The sequence below is a fragment of the Ciconia boyciana genome, chromosome 23, assembly GCF_034638445.1.
Source record: "Ciconia boyciana chromosome 23, ASM3463844v1, whole genome shotgun sequence".
In the NCBI taxonomy this organism is placed as follows: domain Eukaryota; kingdom Metazoa; phylum Chordata; class Aves; order Ciconiiformes; family Ciconiidae; genus Ciconia; species Ciconia boyciana.
Window position 1 is genome coordinate 6598287 of NC_132956.1, and position 16598 is coordinate 6614884.

Consider the following 16598-nt stretch of genomic DNA (forward strand, 5'->3'; position numbering starts at 1 on the left):
ATAACTTCTGGTCAGTGATGGGCAGAGCTGAGTGTAAAGCAGAAACTATTTGTAAACACACTTTTATGTAAAATTCACATTTTATGATTTGAAAGGAGCTCCCTGGAACTGTTCATTTAAAATCCTTTTGGTGCTAATGAAAGTGGTCCTGTTTTCTGTTCGGGAAGAAGCAGGAGGTTTTGCTTTCCAGCTTTAATATGACCAGAAACAATTTACAAAAAAAACCCCCATGTTTGTTTTACTGCAGCGTGATTGTATTCAAACACAGTGTGATATTTCAGTGTCTGAGAAGCAGTAAGCAAAGCAGCAGTGATCAACCAACAGATATGAGTTTAAGGAAAGAAAAAAAGCATAAATGATCAAACAAAGGAATTACTTCAAAGAGGATTTGTAAGGCAAAAGTCTTTCTTGAATGTAAAGCTACTCCAAGTTCTCACACTGATGTTTCCTTTTTGAAAAGAAGATCTAAACCTTTAAAATCAGAAGGTGCTTTTCAGAGAAGATAAATGGAGGGAGAGGAGATGGAGAGGATAAACTAAAATAACTGAAGCAGTGATGAAGGACTTGACTCTGTGCCTTTTCTAAGAGCAGTGGAGCAGTGTTGGCCTGTTGACACGGGAAAGCCCAGAAGCAATCGGTGATCTGGTTCTTGACTAAACAAATTAGTTTCTGTGAGGAGCAAGCAGCCCTGAAATTTTCTATGGCTCTGGGTTGATTGAGAAGGGAGAGGGGCACAGAGGCTGGGCCTGTCTGTCTTGTCCAGAATGAATTGGGCTGGAGATGTAATTCAGCGGGTGAACATCTTGCTACTGACAGACGGGGGTCTCATGGAGGAGTGGTGGCAGGCAGAGGAAGTACTGGAGTGCAGGTGAGCAACAGTGGAAATAGTAACCCTGGGCTGAGTTTTGCTGCCTATTGCTGATTAGCTCCTCAGTCCTATTTCACATCAGCTCTTGTCTCAAGCAGGAGTAAGTGAGCGCTTTTGCACGCATCATGTTTAGTGAAGCTCCCGGAAGGAGAGGGAGTTCTGCCATCTCCGTTTGAATTTAATATGCAAATACCCCATGATCCCTGTATGGCTGCCTGCGAGGAGTTTCTTGCATGTGCCTCTGCCACTCTGTAAATCACTGCCAAGGACTTCTGCCCCAAACGTGGATCTGCGTTAGAGGCTCTGTGACGTTGACTTCAAACAAACATATTTGGGAAAACTGTCTCACAGTTCCCCTTTTCAGTGCTGCTCAATAGGTGTTGATGCCAACAGGTAAGTTGTGAAGCTAGGTTAGCTGAAGTAGAGATACAGGGCGAGAACAATGTGCCGTAACTGCGATAATGAAGCTGGTTCCCACGATAGTGGAGCCTGGTTCGAGTTGTTGCCTTTGTGGTGCAGGAGAGGAAGGGCAGCAAGTTAGTGCTGGAGCTGTGTGTAAAGGCTGCAGCTGCCGCACTGCATCCGAGTGTTGTGCAACACGTGGCAGCGCCTGTGCAGAAGGAAGCTGCTCCAGGGCAATGGATGAATAACGGTCTTTTTGTGGTGGGGTTAAGTACCACTGAACTCGGTGATAAGGCCTCAGTGGTCATGTGGTGGAGTTCCTCCACTGGAGTTTAGTAAGTGAAACATCATCAGCTTGCAGTTATCTTTTGTCTTGGGCGGCAGCTCTTGGCTGGTGTATGCTCTCTGAGTGAGGTGTCTGTTCAATCAGCCTGTTTTCTGCAGAATCCAAGGCGCTTTGAAGAGCATGCTTGAAGGCATTTTCCACTACGTACCCTGAAAGCTCCTCTGTTTTACCCTATGATGCCAGCGCTGTGCGCCTGGTGATTGCTGTTTGTGCTGTGCACAAGATATGGACTTGGAGGGTGGGGCAGAGATGTTCGGTTCCCAGCTCGGGGCTGGGTGTCAGGAGGACGGCGCAGGCTGGTGCCTGTCTAAAGCTCTGCCCTTGCCTGCGGAGAACTGACCCAGCTGAGTGGGGACTGGGAACAGCGGTCTGCGCCTTGCTGGTGGTTCTGTGAAGAAATACAGAACAAATCTTAGGGCTGCTTGTTTCTGACATCTGTGAAAGCAGGAATACCCCCTAATCAGGCGTATGGCATGTCCAGGATATGCTTAATGTTCTCGGCAGAGGTACTCCACCTGCTCCAGATGGCAAATGGCTTCTAGTCCCGTAACTCTCCCTGGGCAGCTGGTTCTCGAGCGGTGCGGGCAGCCCAGGCTGTCACGGCAGGAAGCAGGTGGATGGGATGTTTCCTGCTGCCAGCAAACTTGCTGGTTTCAAATAAGGATATTTAAATATGGACAGATGCCCCTAACCCAAAGAGGTACCTCTTCCATGCCAGCCTTTTTCAAGGCTGAAATGTATAAGATGTAGAAGAATGATTTTCAATCTTTCCTTTGCAAGTAGCAAACCTTACGATGACTCGAGTGACGGAGCCGTGCTGGTCAGCAGCGCTGGCAGGGATCAGGGACCTGCTGTGATCGTGTGGGGAGGCGAGCGAGGCGGCGGGGATGCTGCAGCGGCTGGGCTCTGCTTGCCCTCGTGTAGAGCTGCAGGGCACTGTGTTTTTCGCTTCCTCCCTTACCCAGAGCATGGGAACCCCACGTGAGGTTTGTTCAGTGATGTCAGCAAAACCTCAGCCCCAAGCAGGGGGGTGTTCCACTCCCTGTCCCCCAAGCCCAGCCTCTCTTGAAGGCTGCTGGCAAAAAAAAATCCTTTTCTGTGTTCTCTGGGGGTGGGATGCAGTGAGGCTGTGATACAACTGATCTCTGCAGTCCCTGCCAGGGCTCCGGGCAGGAGGGGCTGTGGTTTGGTGTAAGATAATCGCTCTTTCCTGTAGGATGTGACTCAAAGGGGTTCCCAGTGGTGTAGAAACAGAGCCCCAGATCGGCATCGTGATGGCTGGAGCCCCGATGCTCTCCCTGCTGTGTGGGGCCCTGTTTTACCTCCGCTTTGTCCTGCTCGGGCTCCTGAATAATGGAAGGGCTGTAAGCGGATCTGGCCTGGCTCTCCGGTTTCCCCAGGGGAAACATGGAGGCTTGGCCACCGCCGTGGCCTCACCCTGCCCCTCTCCTTGCTGGGGATCAGGTGTCAGACGGGAGCTGAGCTGGGGCAGGGCTGGGTGCTGCGGGGAGGGTGGCCAGTACCTGCGGTGGGTTCCCTTGTGCCTGTCCCACGCCAGGGCTCGGCTCCAGCCCAGCTGGGGGGGACTGGTCTTCCCCGGTCCCCCGGGCTGGGTCTGTGCCTGTGCAGTCGTGTGCCCGGCTCAAAACAGCCTTTGCACCTGGGGCTTCTCTCTCTTCTCCAGTTTATTCCAAGAACAAGCAAAAATAGAATATTTCAGTTGGAAGGGACAAAACTGTGCCTTTTAGCTCCATTTAAGTCACCTCTCTCTTCCCTAGGCAAAATAATAATTTTTTATTATTATTATTATTATTATTATTATTATTATTATTATTCAGCAAGCAGAAAGTGTGAGCCCCAGGTTTCAGGCCAGAGGGAGGTTTGCGAGCGGCTCTGGGCGCCGGGGCCCCGTAGCGCCTGGGCGCTGAGGCTGTGCTGTGGCCCTCTGTGGGGAACGGGCAGAGGGCCCTTTTCCAGCACCCCAACCAGCATTTGGGATTTGCCCCATAGCACAGGGGGGTGACAGGATGGGCTGGCTCAGGCTGGGCTTGCGGGACTCGCTTGAAGGGCAAGAGAAGCCAGGACCATGTCACGGTGGCAGGGGCTGTGTCCTGGCTGTGGATTCCTTTCCCGGTCTGGGCAGGCTCATGGATTTGCCTGGAGAGGGTCAAATCCTGCCCTAGCTCTGCACCCTGAGATGGCACGTGGGGACCAAAGGGGGATTCTGGTGGCTCTGCTGCACCCGTAGCAGTGCTGTGTGTTCCCCAAAAGGCACATTTCTATGGCGGGGCTGCCTGTTGCACCCACGAGTGTTGGGGACCCCAGGGCTGTGCTGGGCGCTGTGGCCCCCCACCCTCCCCTTCCTTCCCGTGAGGGCAGGAAGGACCAAGCCCCAGTTCCTTCCTGTACAGGGATGGGGGTTATGGGGCGTCTGCAGCGAGAAAAGCCCTCCCCATCCTGCAGCTGCTGCCGGTTGTTTCAACAACCCACGTGAGCCACCGAGCCCCACATCCCTTTCTTACCATGTGCGATTAAACAGCAAATCTCTGCTGGGCTGCACCATCCTGGACCCCGTGGGGACAGAGCCACTGGAATCCCATGATGGGAATTTAAGGATTTAAAAGTCAAACAGTGTGGGAAAAGCGAAAGCCAGCGGATCCGGGAGCCTGCAGACGTCTCTTCCTCTCCTTCCCAGTGCCATCGCCTGCTTCCTGCCCTACCTTATCTCTCTGCAGCTGCCTTTGTCCTCGCAATGTGACCGACACCAGCGGTTCCACCTGAACCCACGTCGAGCTGCCGTGGCTGGAAGGCATTGTGGGGGATTTGTAGAAGACGGAGCCTGGGAAGAAGCGTCAGGGCCTTTCCAAAGGTAGGAGAGGTCCAGGCCAGCGAGGAGAGGAGGGAAATGGAATATGCACTTTGGTGCAGGTAAATGGGGAGGATGGGGTGGAGGGAAAGGGAAGGGTCTTTCCCTCCGTTTGGATGCTGCAGGTGAGCTGCCGTGTTGGGCGGAGAGGTGGACGAGCACCTGGCTCTGAGCTGGGTGCAAGCGATGCCTTTGGACGACTCGTGGTGGGTGCTGGGGCCGTGTTCCTGCTGGGGGTCTCGAGGAGAGAATCAGTGGGGGACAAATGAGGCTTGGAGGGTGGAGGAGCTGGGGACAAACTGGAAAGGGCCCCACGTGGCCCACACGGGCTTGCGGGGATGGAAGGGCCTTTGTCCCCAGCCAGGGCTGCGATGCCCAATGCTCCAGTGAGGAGCTGGGGTGTGCAGGGAAACTGTGGTGCCCCCATGGGGTGCATCCCAGATGGGATCCTGGCAGCCAGCTCTACCCTGGTCCGGGATGCCGGCGTTTCAGTTCTGGCTCGGCAGCCCTGGAGGCTTCTGCCATCTCAGCACAAGGGCTGGAAAATAAACTGGGGTGAAAAGACATGCCTGCTCCACGTCCCCAGGCTCCTGGCTCGGCGCACAGTGCATTTTCACCCTGGTGCCACCAAAGCGCCAGGTTTGCACGGGAGTCTGGGGTGCTGGGGCCTGGTGAGAGCTCTTGGGGGGGGTCTGATCCTGCCTGGGGGTCTGGGGCTGCCCGCGGAGGTGGTGGGTGGGTGGGAGACAGCCGGTGCCACTGTGGGATGCCCAGTCCTGGGGGGAGGCTGAGGCTGCCCTGGCCCCTGCAGCGGTGCCGGGGGCCCTTCGCTCCGTCGCACCCGGGGTCCCCACCAGCCCCAGCACCGGCCGGTTCACCGAGTGCTCGCCAGCACGGGGCAGAGGATGCCGGCGAACGCTCCTCCTCTGCAGGAGGCAGGCGAGGACTCGGGGTGGGGCTTTGCCGAGCGAGAAACCAGAGTCCAGCCAGCCCTGGGGAAGTTGCCAGGGCTGAGCACCCCGGCGAGGCTGCCCAGCTGCCGCCGCCGTGCACCCACACGCCAGGCTGCTGCGTGCCCCGTAAGTCTCTGCCGCCTCGGTGGGTGCATCCGGAGCGGTGCTGGGCGTGAGCCATCTCACTGGTGTCAGGGGACGGGGCTGCATGGGAAAGGAGTCGCCTGGGGACCCAGGGCGGGGGTGAGGGCAGGGTGGTGGGCTGCGGGTCAGCTGTCAGCTGTGGGGACCGGATCAGACCCAAGTGTCCCCTTACCAAGCTGCCTGCAGCGACCTCCCTGTGCTGTGGGGCTGTAGGACACCTGGGTTGACCTAAAGCTTTGAGTCCCAGAGTCCTGTGCTACCGGTACGCAGCTTTTCCCCTCCTTCCTCCCTGTGGGACAACCCTTGGAGCAGAGACACCCACAGAGCATGGGGCCAGACCCTGGGCTGGCTCCCAGGGGGCCCAGGAGCACCCTGCCCCATGCAGCCCCGAACGGCCACGATTTGCCCGTCGGGGACGTTGTGCTGCCACAATTTGCCATGTCGTCTGCCCCAGTGAGCAGCCATTTCTGGCGCTGGGTTACACCCTGCCCCTATCTATCCTGGGGACCCCCACAGGGAGGTGGTGAGAGGCACTGACCCATGATGCAGGAGACCTGGCGCTTACCCCCCTGGGTGAGGCACAGCCTTTTTCCCTGCCTCAGTTTCCCCCAGCATGGAAAGGTGCTTCTGGCAGTGGGAGGGTGAGCCCTGGTTGTTCCCCTCCTCCCTGTGCAAACAGACCTGCTCTCCCCAGTGCTGGAGGAAGCAGCTGGAGCCGCCTGCGCATGGGGAGCATCCGGCCCGTCCTCGCAGCCTCACGGGACCGAGGCAGTGTATTTACTCGTTCTCCTTCCCCTCCGCTGCTGGACTGAGTCACAGCTGCTGCGTCACGCAGCCCATCTAGCTGGGAGTCTCTTAACAAAGTGGAGGAGTTCATCTGGCTCCGGGCGAGCGGCTTTCGGCAGCCAGCTGCTCCTGGCCACTGGCCCGATGTCCCCGTGGGGGGGTGGCTTTTGGGGACATCCCCAGTGGGGTGCTGAGCTGCGGGGAAGGCACACGAGGTGCTGGGGCAGGAGCGGGGACAGGGATGCTCTGCGGAGGCACCCAGAGCAAGAGCAGGCACCGGGAGGATGATGCATCCCAGTGACGTGCCCACGGTGGCCTGGCCCCTGGTTGTGCCCATCTAGCTGGGCTGCTTTGTTTCTCCATGGAGGCAAAAATCCAAAGCCCAATTAGGGGCCTAATTGGGGGGCAGTGTTCGTTACCTTCTGTTCTGTTAAGCCTGCGATGCAGAGCGCTGCCGGAGGGGCAAGGTGCGTGCGACCTCCTGTTCCCCATGGGCTCCCTGCTCCCGCTCCATGGACGAAACCGCTGCCCGTGGGAGCTGGGGGTGCTGAGCAGCACCTTGTTTTCCATCCAGGACGGGCTGCTAGCAGCCAGATGCCTATCCAGCAGCCAGAAAAACCTTTGGCCAGCCAGAGTATAAATGCGCCCAGCCTGGTGCGTGGCTGGCTGCTAAGCCTCGCTGTTGCAGCTTGCCCTGTGGCCTCAGAGCCGCACCACAGAGCATGGAGGTCCGGGCTCAGAAATCCACCTCCGGAGTGGCTTCAGGGTGTGATGTCCCTGTGGCCTGGGATGGGTCCCTAAAGCTGGTCCCCTCTAAGCCGGCGAGCTGCCTGTGCCCCCATCGCTGCGGGGCAAGGAGAGGCTGGGGGGCTTTGAGAAGAGCTGGCCGTAGGGCTGGCCCATGGCTGTGAGCACCCCCGATTCTTCCCACTCTCTGCTGTGACCTGGACAGAGATTTTAAGCAGCTCCAGCAGCTTGTTGTCCCTCCAAGTGTTTTGAAAAACCAGTGCTAACCAGAGCTCAGCCACTGCCTTGTGCCGCCATGGGGGTTCCTGTATCCCCTTCCCTGATACCTGCTGGGTTCAAGCTTGGGGGAGGTGGCTCCTCTGCTCTCTTGGCCAAGACGGCTCTCACTAATGCCATGGCTCAGCCCAACCCTTCCTGGGAGAGAGCAGCTCGCTCTGTTTTAATTGCTTATCTCTGAGTAACGAGTGGTGTTCCTGGGTGAGGTCAGCGTGGCAAGGACGGCACTGGCTGCTGCATCGGGGGTACCTGCTCTGCACCGGCCCGTTGAGATGCTAACAACCCCCCGAAGGACTTTTGGGCAGGAAAACAGGCGTTTTCTCCTTAAAATAAGGCCAGCACATGCTCCAGGGCAGCAGCAACAGAAGTGCTGCACCAGCCTCTGCCGTTTGGGGACCACGGGTGGGCTGGGAGCATCTGCTGCACAGCGGCAGTTGATGCCGTGATATATTTAAGGAGAAGTCCTGGGTAAAGCACAGCCTTCAGGAACGCTGGCAGCTTTCTTGGTGTTTTATTATACGGCTTGGGAGGGCTTTTCCTCCACGTGTTTGCATTCAAAGGTGCTTTGATCCAAACAAGCTGACACGCTGTGAGCAGTCTGGATGAGGCTGACTGTGTCTGCCCTGCCGGGCTGGGCACTCGCTCTCCGCTTTCCCCTCTTCCAGGGCAGATCCGGTCATAGTTATAATGGAAAAACCCCAGGCGAACACAGGAGCCTTTTAGCCTCCTGCCCCGCCTCTGCTGCAAGGCAAAATATCTCAAGGGCAGTACAAATTGTGACAAGGTCCTACCCGGCGCAGCAGGCGCGTCTCCTCTTGCAACTACCCCACCTTCCCAGGTGCCCTTGCATAACAGGTACGAGGCTCTGCAAGCAGAACCAAAGAATAACAAGGACAATGGTTCATCTAGCTTGGAGGTGTTGCTGAGGTTGAGTCGGCCTAAGTCCTGCATCAAAACTGCTTCCATAAAGAAAAAAAGACGGGTCATTGTCATAGGAGACTCCCTTCTGAAGGGAACAGAGGCCCAATACGCAGACCGGACCCACTGCTTGGGGAAGTCTGCTGCCTCCCTGGGGCCTGGGTTAAAGATGTGAAGAGCAAGCTTCCTACCCTCGTACAGCCCTCAGATTACTATCCATTATTGATTTTTCAGGTAGGTAATGATGAAGTTGCAACAAGAAGTCCGAGGGCAATCAAGAGAGACTTCAGGGCCTTGAGACGACTGGTTAAGGGATCAGGAGCACAAGCAGTGTTCTCCTCTCTCCTTCCAGTTGCAGGGAATGATGAAGAAACAGGCAGAGCCAGCAGATCAATACCTGGCTCCGAGCCCGGTGTCACCAGCAGAATTGTGGGTTTTTTGATCATGGGTTGGTCTACACAACACTGGGCCTGCTGGCCACAGACGGGGTACACCGGGGTACAAAGGGGGAAAAGGGTCCTTGCACAGGAGTTAGCAGGGCTCATTGAAAGAGCTTTAAACAAGATTTGAAGGGGGAAAGGGGTAAAACCAGGCTAGACAGAGGTAAGCCTGGGGGCAGCACACCAATGTTTGACGGATGGTGTGCTAGCGAGGTCCTTCGGTCTGCCGTCTCAGTGGAGGTGGGGGATGGAGATCCATGCAGCAGCAAAGATGCAGGGGTTATGGATGTGTTAGAAACCACAGATGCACCTGAGAATGGTCATGTAGGAATTAGGGCTTCTCCTCCCAAAAAGGTGGTGGGATCAATAGCCCAACTGAAGTGCATCTACACCAATGCAGGCAGCATGGGCACCAAACAGGAGGAGCTGGAAGCCATTGTGCAGCAGGGAAACTGATATCGTTGCCATCACGGAAATATGGTGGGATGACTCGCACAACTGGAGTGCTGCAATGGATGGCTATAAACTCTTCAGAAGGGACAGGCAAGGAAGGAGAGGCGGTGGGGTAGCCCTGTACGTTAGGGAGTGTTTTGATTGTCTAGAGCTTGATGATGGTGACGATAGGGTTGAGTGTTGATGGGTAAAAATCAGGGGGAAGGCCAACAAGGCAGATGTCATGGTGGGAGTCTGTTATAGACCACCCAACCAGGATGAAGAGACACAAAATATTCTATAAGCAGCTGGAAGAAGTCTCACGATCGCTAGCCCTTGTTCTCGTGGGGGACTTCAACTTACCAGATGTCTGCTGGAAATACAACACAGCGGAGAGGAAACAGTCCAGGAGGCTCCTGGAGTGCAAGGAAGAGACTTTCCTGACACAGCTGGTGAGGGAGCCAACTTGGGAAGGCGCCCGCTGGACCTGTTGTTTGTGAACAGAGAAGGACTTGTGGGTGATGTCATGGTTGGAGGCCACCTTGGGCACAGCGATCACGAAATGAGTTTTCAGTTCTCGGAGAAGTAAGGATGGGTTGCTTGCTTGGACTTCTGGAGGGCAGACTTTGGCCTGTTTAGGAGACTGGTTGACAGAGTCCCTTGGGAGGCAGTCCCGAAGGGCAAAGGAGTCCAGGAAGGCTGGACATTCTTCAAGGAGGAAATCTTAAAGGCGCGGGAGCAGGCCATGCCCATGTGCCGAAAGACGAGCCGGCGGGGAAGAAGACCGGCCTGGCTGAACAGAGAGCTTTGACTGGAACTCAGGAAAAAAAGGAGAGTTTGTGACCTTTGGAAGAAGGGGCAGGCAACTCAGGTTATGTCATGTGGCATAACCTCATGACAACTACAAGGATGTCATGAGGTTATGCAGAAAGAAAATTAGAAGGGCCAAAGCCCAGCTAGAACTTGATCTGGCTACTGCCGTAAAAGACAATAAAAAATGTTTCTATAAATACATTAGCAACAAAAGGAGGGCTAAGGAGAATCTCCATCCTTTATTGGATGCGGGAGGAAACATAGTGACAAAGGATGAGGAAAAGACTGACGTACTTAATGCCTTCTTTGCCTCAGTCTTTAACAGTAAAACCAGTTGTTCTCCAGGTACCTGGGTACCAGTTGTACCCAGCCCCCTGAGCTGGAAGATGGGGACAGGGAGCAGAATGAAGCCCCCATAATCCAAGGGGAAATGGTTAGTGACCTGCTGCACCACTTAGACACACACAAGTCTACGGGGCCAGATGGGATCCACCCAAGGGTACTGAGGGAGCTGGCGCAAGTGCTCAGCAAGCCACTTTCAATCCTTTATCGGCAGTCCTGGCTCACCGGGGAGGTCCCAGTTGACTGGAGGTTAGAAAATGTAATGCCCATCTACAAGAAGGGCCGGAAGGAGGACCTGGGGAACTACAGGCCTGTCAGCCAGACCTTGGTGCTGGGGAAGGTTATGGAGCAGATCATCTTGAGTGCCATCACACGGCACGTACAGGACAACCAGGTGATCAGGCCCAGTCAGCATGGGTTTATGAAGGGCAGGTCCTGCTTGACCAACCTGATCTCCTTCTGTGACAAGGTGACCTGCTTAGTGGATGAGTGAAAGGCTGTGGATGTTGTCTACCTAGACTTTAGTAAAGCCTTTGACACCGTTTCCTGCAGCATTCTCCTGGAGAAGCTGGCTGCTCACAGCTTCGACGGGCGTACGCTTCGCTGGGTAAAAAACTGGCTGGATGGCCGGGCCCAAAAAGTGGTGGTGAATGGAGTTAACTCCAGTGGCAGCCGGTCACCAGCGGTGTTCTCCAGGGCTCTGTGTTGGGGCCAGTTCTGTTTAATATCTTTATCAACGATCTGGACGAGGGGATTGAGTGCAGCCTCAGTAAGTTTGCACATGACACCAAGCTGGGCAGGAGTGTTGATCTCTTGAGGGTAGGAAGGCTCTGCAGAGGGATGTGGACAGGCTGGATCGATGGGCCAAGGCCAACTGTATGAGGTTCAACACGGCTTAGTGCCAGGTCCTGTACTTGGGCCACAGCAACCCCATGCAACGCTACAGGCTTGGGGAAGAGTGGCTGGAAAGCTGCCTGGTGGAAAAGGACCTGGGGGTGCTGGTCAACAGCCGGCTGAATATGAGCCAGCAGTGTGCCCAGGTGGCCAAGAAGGCCAATAGCATCCTGGCTTGTATCAGAAATGGTGTGGCCAGCAGGACTAGGGCAGTGATGGGGAGCCAGGCAGGCAGGAGGGGCTAGGGGAGCTGCTTCATCCTCACAATGCTGGAAGAACAGCCCAGGCTCCTTTGAGACCTGAGTGTTTCCCAGGGCTTGGTGCCAAGTCCCAAGGTCTTAGTGACTGCTCCTGGGGTGCCACCCCAACCTGAAAGCCTTCCCTGAGGTGTGTGTCACCTGCGTTCCTTCTGCCTCCAGCTCTAGGGCTGCTGCACGGGGTGTTGCAGGGCAGCTGGGGGTGTTGGCAGGGCTGGTGGGGTGGATTTTGTACCTCACTGATTTTTTTTCCTGCCTGGGTTGGGGTGTCCTGCCCCTGCTTGCCAAAAGGGGACAGTGCCCAGGTGCCTCCTGATGCCCCATGGCCACCCCTGGGTGCTCTGGGCAGAAGGGTCAGCCCCAGGGGTGCATCCAGGTGCTGCCCCACCATCCATCCCCTCCAGGGGATGGTGGTTTTCCCCAGGCTGTGCCCTGACCTGACGTGCCCCTTCCTCCCGCAGGCCTCAGTGTGCCAGCCCGCTGCTATGCGATGCTCCCTGAAGCGCTCCCTCATGGCTGCGCTTGCAGCCTCCTTCCTCCTCCTCCTCTTCCTCCTCCATGGGGGCAGCCAGCAGGAACAGGATCCCCTGGAGGTGAGTCCCCCACCAGTGATGTCCCACTGGAGGGGCCACTGGAGCATCCTCTATCTCTGCCTTGCCCCACACAGACCCCAACCGCAGCTCTGCTCCCTTCCCTGCCCTGTATCGTCCCCAAATCCCAGCTCTGCCTTCTTTCTCCTCTCCCTGGGGTTGCCCTGTGCACCTGGGCCTCCCTCGATCCAGGAGCTGGGAGGGCAGGACAGGGGTCCCCCTCATTTCTGGGTCCCCCTGCTGTCATTCCCCCTTGCTCACGCATGTCCATGGTGCTCTGGGGTCTGACCTGACTGCCTGCGGCTCTCATCCAGGTGGAGCTTAGGGGCTTGGCCCCAAACACAGTCCTGCAGATACTGCAGCCAGAAGGAGCCCAGCGCATCCTCAGGGACACAGATGACCTCTCTGCACTCCACAACATCTCCTACCACCTCTTCGCTGGCTCCCTGTCACCCCACAAAAGTGAGTGGCTCCGGGACCCTGGGCTTAGCAGGGCTCTCGGTTTGCACATCTCTTCCATCGCAGCTGCACGTCCCAGCATGGACCTGCCCCATTGCTGCTGCTGCTGTGCGGAGAGGTCTGCTTCCAACCTTTTTGGGATAGGAGACCTGCCAATACCTGGTGACCTCCCCGCTAGCCAGCCTTCACTGCTCTGTCTGGTGAGATGGAGGGGTAGAGAAAGGTCCACATGCTCCAAACGTGGTCCATGTTTCTGCACCTTGGGACTGGGGTGATCACAGACATTTTGGGTTTCCCAGATCTCTGCGGGGAGGGTGGCTGAGATGCCATCTCCCCGGGGTTGAGTTTCCTGCTCTCCAGTCAGGAAGGTGGAGATGGTGGGGCTGGACCACTGGGACAACCGCATAGTGTGGGAGATGTGGGTCAAGCTCTTGGACAGGCACACAAAAAGCAATTCACATGCAAATGCCATGGGAAGGAGCTTAGGGCAGCCCCACGCAAGCCCATGCTGAAACCAGAGGTCCAGTACATGCACAGTGCTGCACAGAGCAGCAGCAAGAGAAGCTGCAGTGAAGGTGAACAAATGCAGCCACAGCTGAGCTGTGGGGAGGGCAGAAGGATGCCTCATCCCATTGTGGTTGCATCTCTGTGAGGTTCGGAGTAGGGTAGGGGCATGCGTCCAGGATGTGTAGCCATGCCACAAAGCCATCCCTGCCCCGTAGACTGTCTCTGCACTGTTCTTCCCCATGTTTGACTTTTTTTTAAGGTGTTTTTCCCAATTATTTCTTCTTAGGAGGAGCCCCTGATTTCTCATCCTGTCTTCTCCCTGCCATTTGGGCCAATTTTGGGCACCTCCTGAGATACTGGGGTCTTCAGCTTCAGAAAGGCCCTGCTGGCCTTGAACATGGCGCCATAAACAGCATTAACTGTGCAGGTTGGCCATGCGGAGAGCTTTTTGGAGCCCCCTCCTTGTGGCTTGCAGGGAAAAACCTCACCGTGGTGCATCCCAGGTCACCCCTCAGCCTGCTAATGCCCTTCCTTTGTCTTGCAGAATTCTTGGCAGTGGGATTGGCGTCAGTGCGGCGGCCACGTGGCTACTACCTCCCAGACACACTCCAGTCCCTCTTCAAGCAGTCAACGGAGGAGGAGCTGCAGGAGATGGTGGTGGTGGTGCACCTGGCTGACGCAGACCCCAGATGGAACATGCACGTGGCCACGGACATCGCCCACAAGTTTGCTGACCACATCCTCCTGGGCCGGCTCCTGCTTATCCACGCTCCCCAAGAGTTTTACCCCACCCTGGAGGGCCTCAAGAGAAACTACAACGACCCAGAGGAGCGAGTGAGGTTCAGGTCCAAGCAGAATGTGGACTATGCCTTCCTCCTCGCCTTCGCTGCCAACCTCTCCTCCTACTACTTGATGATCGAGGATGATGTGTGGTGTGCCAAGTCCTTCTTGACAGCCATCCGCAAGGCACTGGCTTCCCGGGAAGGCTCCAACTGGGCCACCCTTGAGTTCTCCAAGCTGGGCTACATTGGTAAGCTCTACCGCTCCAGTGACCTTCCTCGCCTGGCTCGCTTCCTCCTCCTCTTCTACCAGGAGATGCCCTGCGACTGGCTGCTGGTCCACTTCCGCCTCCTGCTCACCCAGAAAGACGTCATCCGCTTCAAGCCCTCCCTCTTCCAGCACATGGGCCTCTACTCCTCCTTCCAGGGCACTGTCAACCGGCTGGAGGACGACGAGTTCCAGGCTGATGCCTTGGACCTTCCGGACAACCCACCAGCGGCCTTGTTCACCAGCATGTCTGTCTTCGAGAACTATGAGCCCCTCAAAGCTTACAGCACGGCAGAAGGGTATTTTTGGGGGAAAGACCCAGCAGCCGGCAGCATCTTCTCCATTGTCTTCCAAAAGCCGGCCCGCGTCACCCGCGTCCGGGTGCGCACAGGCTCTGATGAGCGCCGGGGTGATTTTCTGCGCGCGGGGGTGCTGGAGCTGGGCCAGCAGCGACAGGCCAATGGCCGGGACTGCTCTGCCTACACCACCGTGGGCACCTTCGAGAAGGGGACCTTTGAGCGGCAGGGGCTGGAGAGGGGCATGCCTGGCCCTGTGGAATGCGTGAGGATCCAGGTAACCCGGGACCAAAGCGAGTGGCTCATCATTCAGAGCATCGACATCTGGACCACGGCAGACACCTGACCGGGGATGTGGTGCGTTGCCAAAGCGTCTGGATTTTGTACTAGAGGTCCTTGATTTTTATCACTCCCTTTTTTGATAAGGAATTAAATAATTGACTCCCGCTGGCACTGCCGCCTGTCTCCAGAGGGATGGCAGGTGCTGCTGGGGGACGTGGATGGGGCTGGGAGCAAGGCCCACCAGGCTGTGCTTGCCTGGGGGATGCTCCAGCAAGCGATGCAGGGGGTGTGGGGAGGAGCAGAGGCTTGGGAGTTTCAGGCTGGGCAGCAGGAAACATCTCCTCCCAGGGAGGATAGTGCACAGGACAGAGCTAATCAGCTAATTAACAAACCAAATAATTAACCAGGCAGTAGCATTTTTTGCAACCTCTTCACAGCATCCCTTCCCCATATGAGTTTCCTAACCCATCGACTCCTAATTTCTAACCTGCCGTTTTTTTCCTCTCCTATCCCATTTTCAAGCTGTTCCTGGGAGGGGCCAGGGGAAGATACGGGGGTGCTGCTCACCAAACCCCTCGCCCTCCAGGATCAGGGACCCAGGGGTCCGGTCGCTGGGAGCAGGATCCCCACCACTGGTGATCGCTGATGTCTCAGAGGGGCACCGGCCACCAGATGGACCCATCGCACCGGCTCAGTCCCTGCAGGACAGCCACGGCAGCTCTCATCCAGCCGCTGCTGTTCAGATCCTTCAAAGACATTTTCCCCCTCTCGGGGGCTGCAGTTCCCAGGGACCACACCCTGTATCCATGAGGGATTCATACCGAGAGGGAAGGACAGGGAAGACATAGCTTCTAAAAGGGGGAGAAAGGTCCAATGACTGAGGACCACGGAAAAAGGATGGGTAAAGGAAAACGTGACCTCGGTGTAATGTGAAGCGCTGGGTACATTTTAGCCCGGTGAGGTGCCAAAGGGTGACTGGGGTACATGCAGGCTGCAGGCACAAAGCCCCTGAAAAGCTTCTGCTTGGATTTGTCTGGCAGGATCAGCTTGGAGGGCTGGATCCTGCTGGGCAGCTTGATCAAAAGCTGTTGGCACTAGCATGCAAGGTGGTGACCGGCGCCTCTCCTAGTTAGGCTTTTAGCAACAATTGCTCAGCTTTCAACAAACAAGAAGGAATTCCGATCTGCTTGCCATTCCCGTGAGACAGCTCGGAGCAGTCTGTCACTAACTTGTGCCAAGCAGGAATGCTGTGGTTTGCCAGTGTTTTAAGCCCGGCTCTCTTGGAGCAAGACAGTCACCCTCCGAACACAGACAGGCACTAACCAGTCCAAGGGGACCCACCTGCAGTGCCGAAACACCCGAGTGCTGTAACCACACCTCAGTCTCAAGGTCCTGCATCAACTTGCCTGCTGGGCACTGGAAGGCAGCCTGGAGAGCAGCTGCTCAGCGCTGGGAGCCCCAGACCTGGCGTGATGGGACTTTTCCCTGAAAGAAAGCCAGCCATGTAATAGATCTTTGTCTGCATTTAATACAGAGATGCTACACGATAAACTCCAGCACCTTCCTAACATTATCAATGTTCTCAGTGGGATTAATATACACATTGCAGAATCACTTCAGTTTCCTCCACACAGTCCAAGTACAGTCAGAGCTCTTGGAGTGTTTTGAGTAGCACAAGTGTCCCCTTTCCAGGGCCCCAAGACCTAGACAAGTGTTTACAGTGCTCCAGTAGAGCCTTTGCCCCAGTTCTCTTGGACACAAATGCCCCTGACCGCACTGTGAGAGCATCAAGGGTTACTAACGTGGGTACAACCGGAAAGCTTTCTCCCCAGTATGTTTTTATCCACTGCTAAAGCAGGAAAAGATATAAATGTAAATCAACCTTTTATCTGTTGGTGTCTTACTTGTGAATGTACTAATCAGTTCTGTGATA

General features: G+C 56.1%; 1 protein-coding gene across 9 annotated transcripts; it reads left to right on the forward strand.

The window, feature by feature from the left end:
• The first annotated feature begins 128 nt into the window (after positions 1–128).
• Positions 129–16184, forward strand: LOC140643115 (alpha-1,6-mannosyl-glycoprotein 4-beta-N-acetylglucosaminyltransferase-like). 9 transcript variants are annotated; one of them, XM_072844554.1, is made up of 6 exons: positions 129–868; positions 951–1261; positions 4352–4485; positions 11946–12077; positions 12389–12536; positions 13585–16184. In XM_072844554.1, exons 4-6 carry the CDS (start codon positions 11970–11972, stop codon positions 14727–14729), a joined length of 1401 nt encoding a protein of 466 aa, XP_072700655.1. In that variant the 5' UTR covers positions 129–868; positions 951–1261; positions 4352–4485; positions 11946–11969; the 3' UTR covers positions 14730–16184. The 9 variants fall into 9 exon arrangements, with proteins under 9 accessions (XP_072700655.1, XP_072700656.1, XP_072700653.1 ...); XM_072844555.1 differs by having other exon boundaries at positions 967–1261; XM_072844552.1 differs by having other exon boundaries at positions 129–1261; positions 4352–4544.
• The last annotated feature ends 414 nt before the right edge of the window (positions 16185–16598 follow it).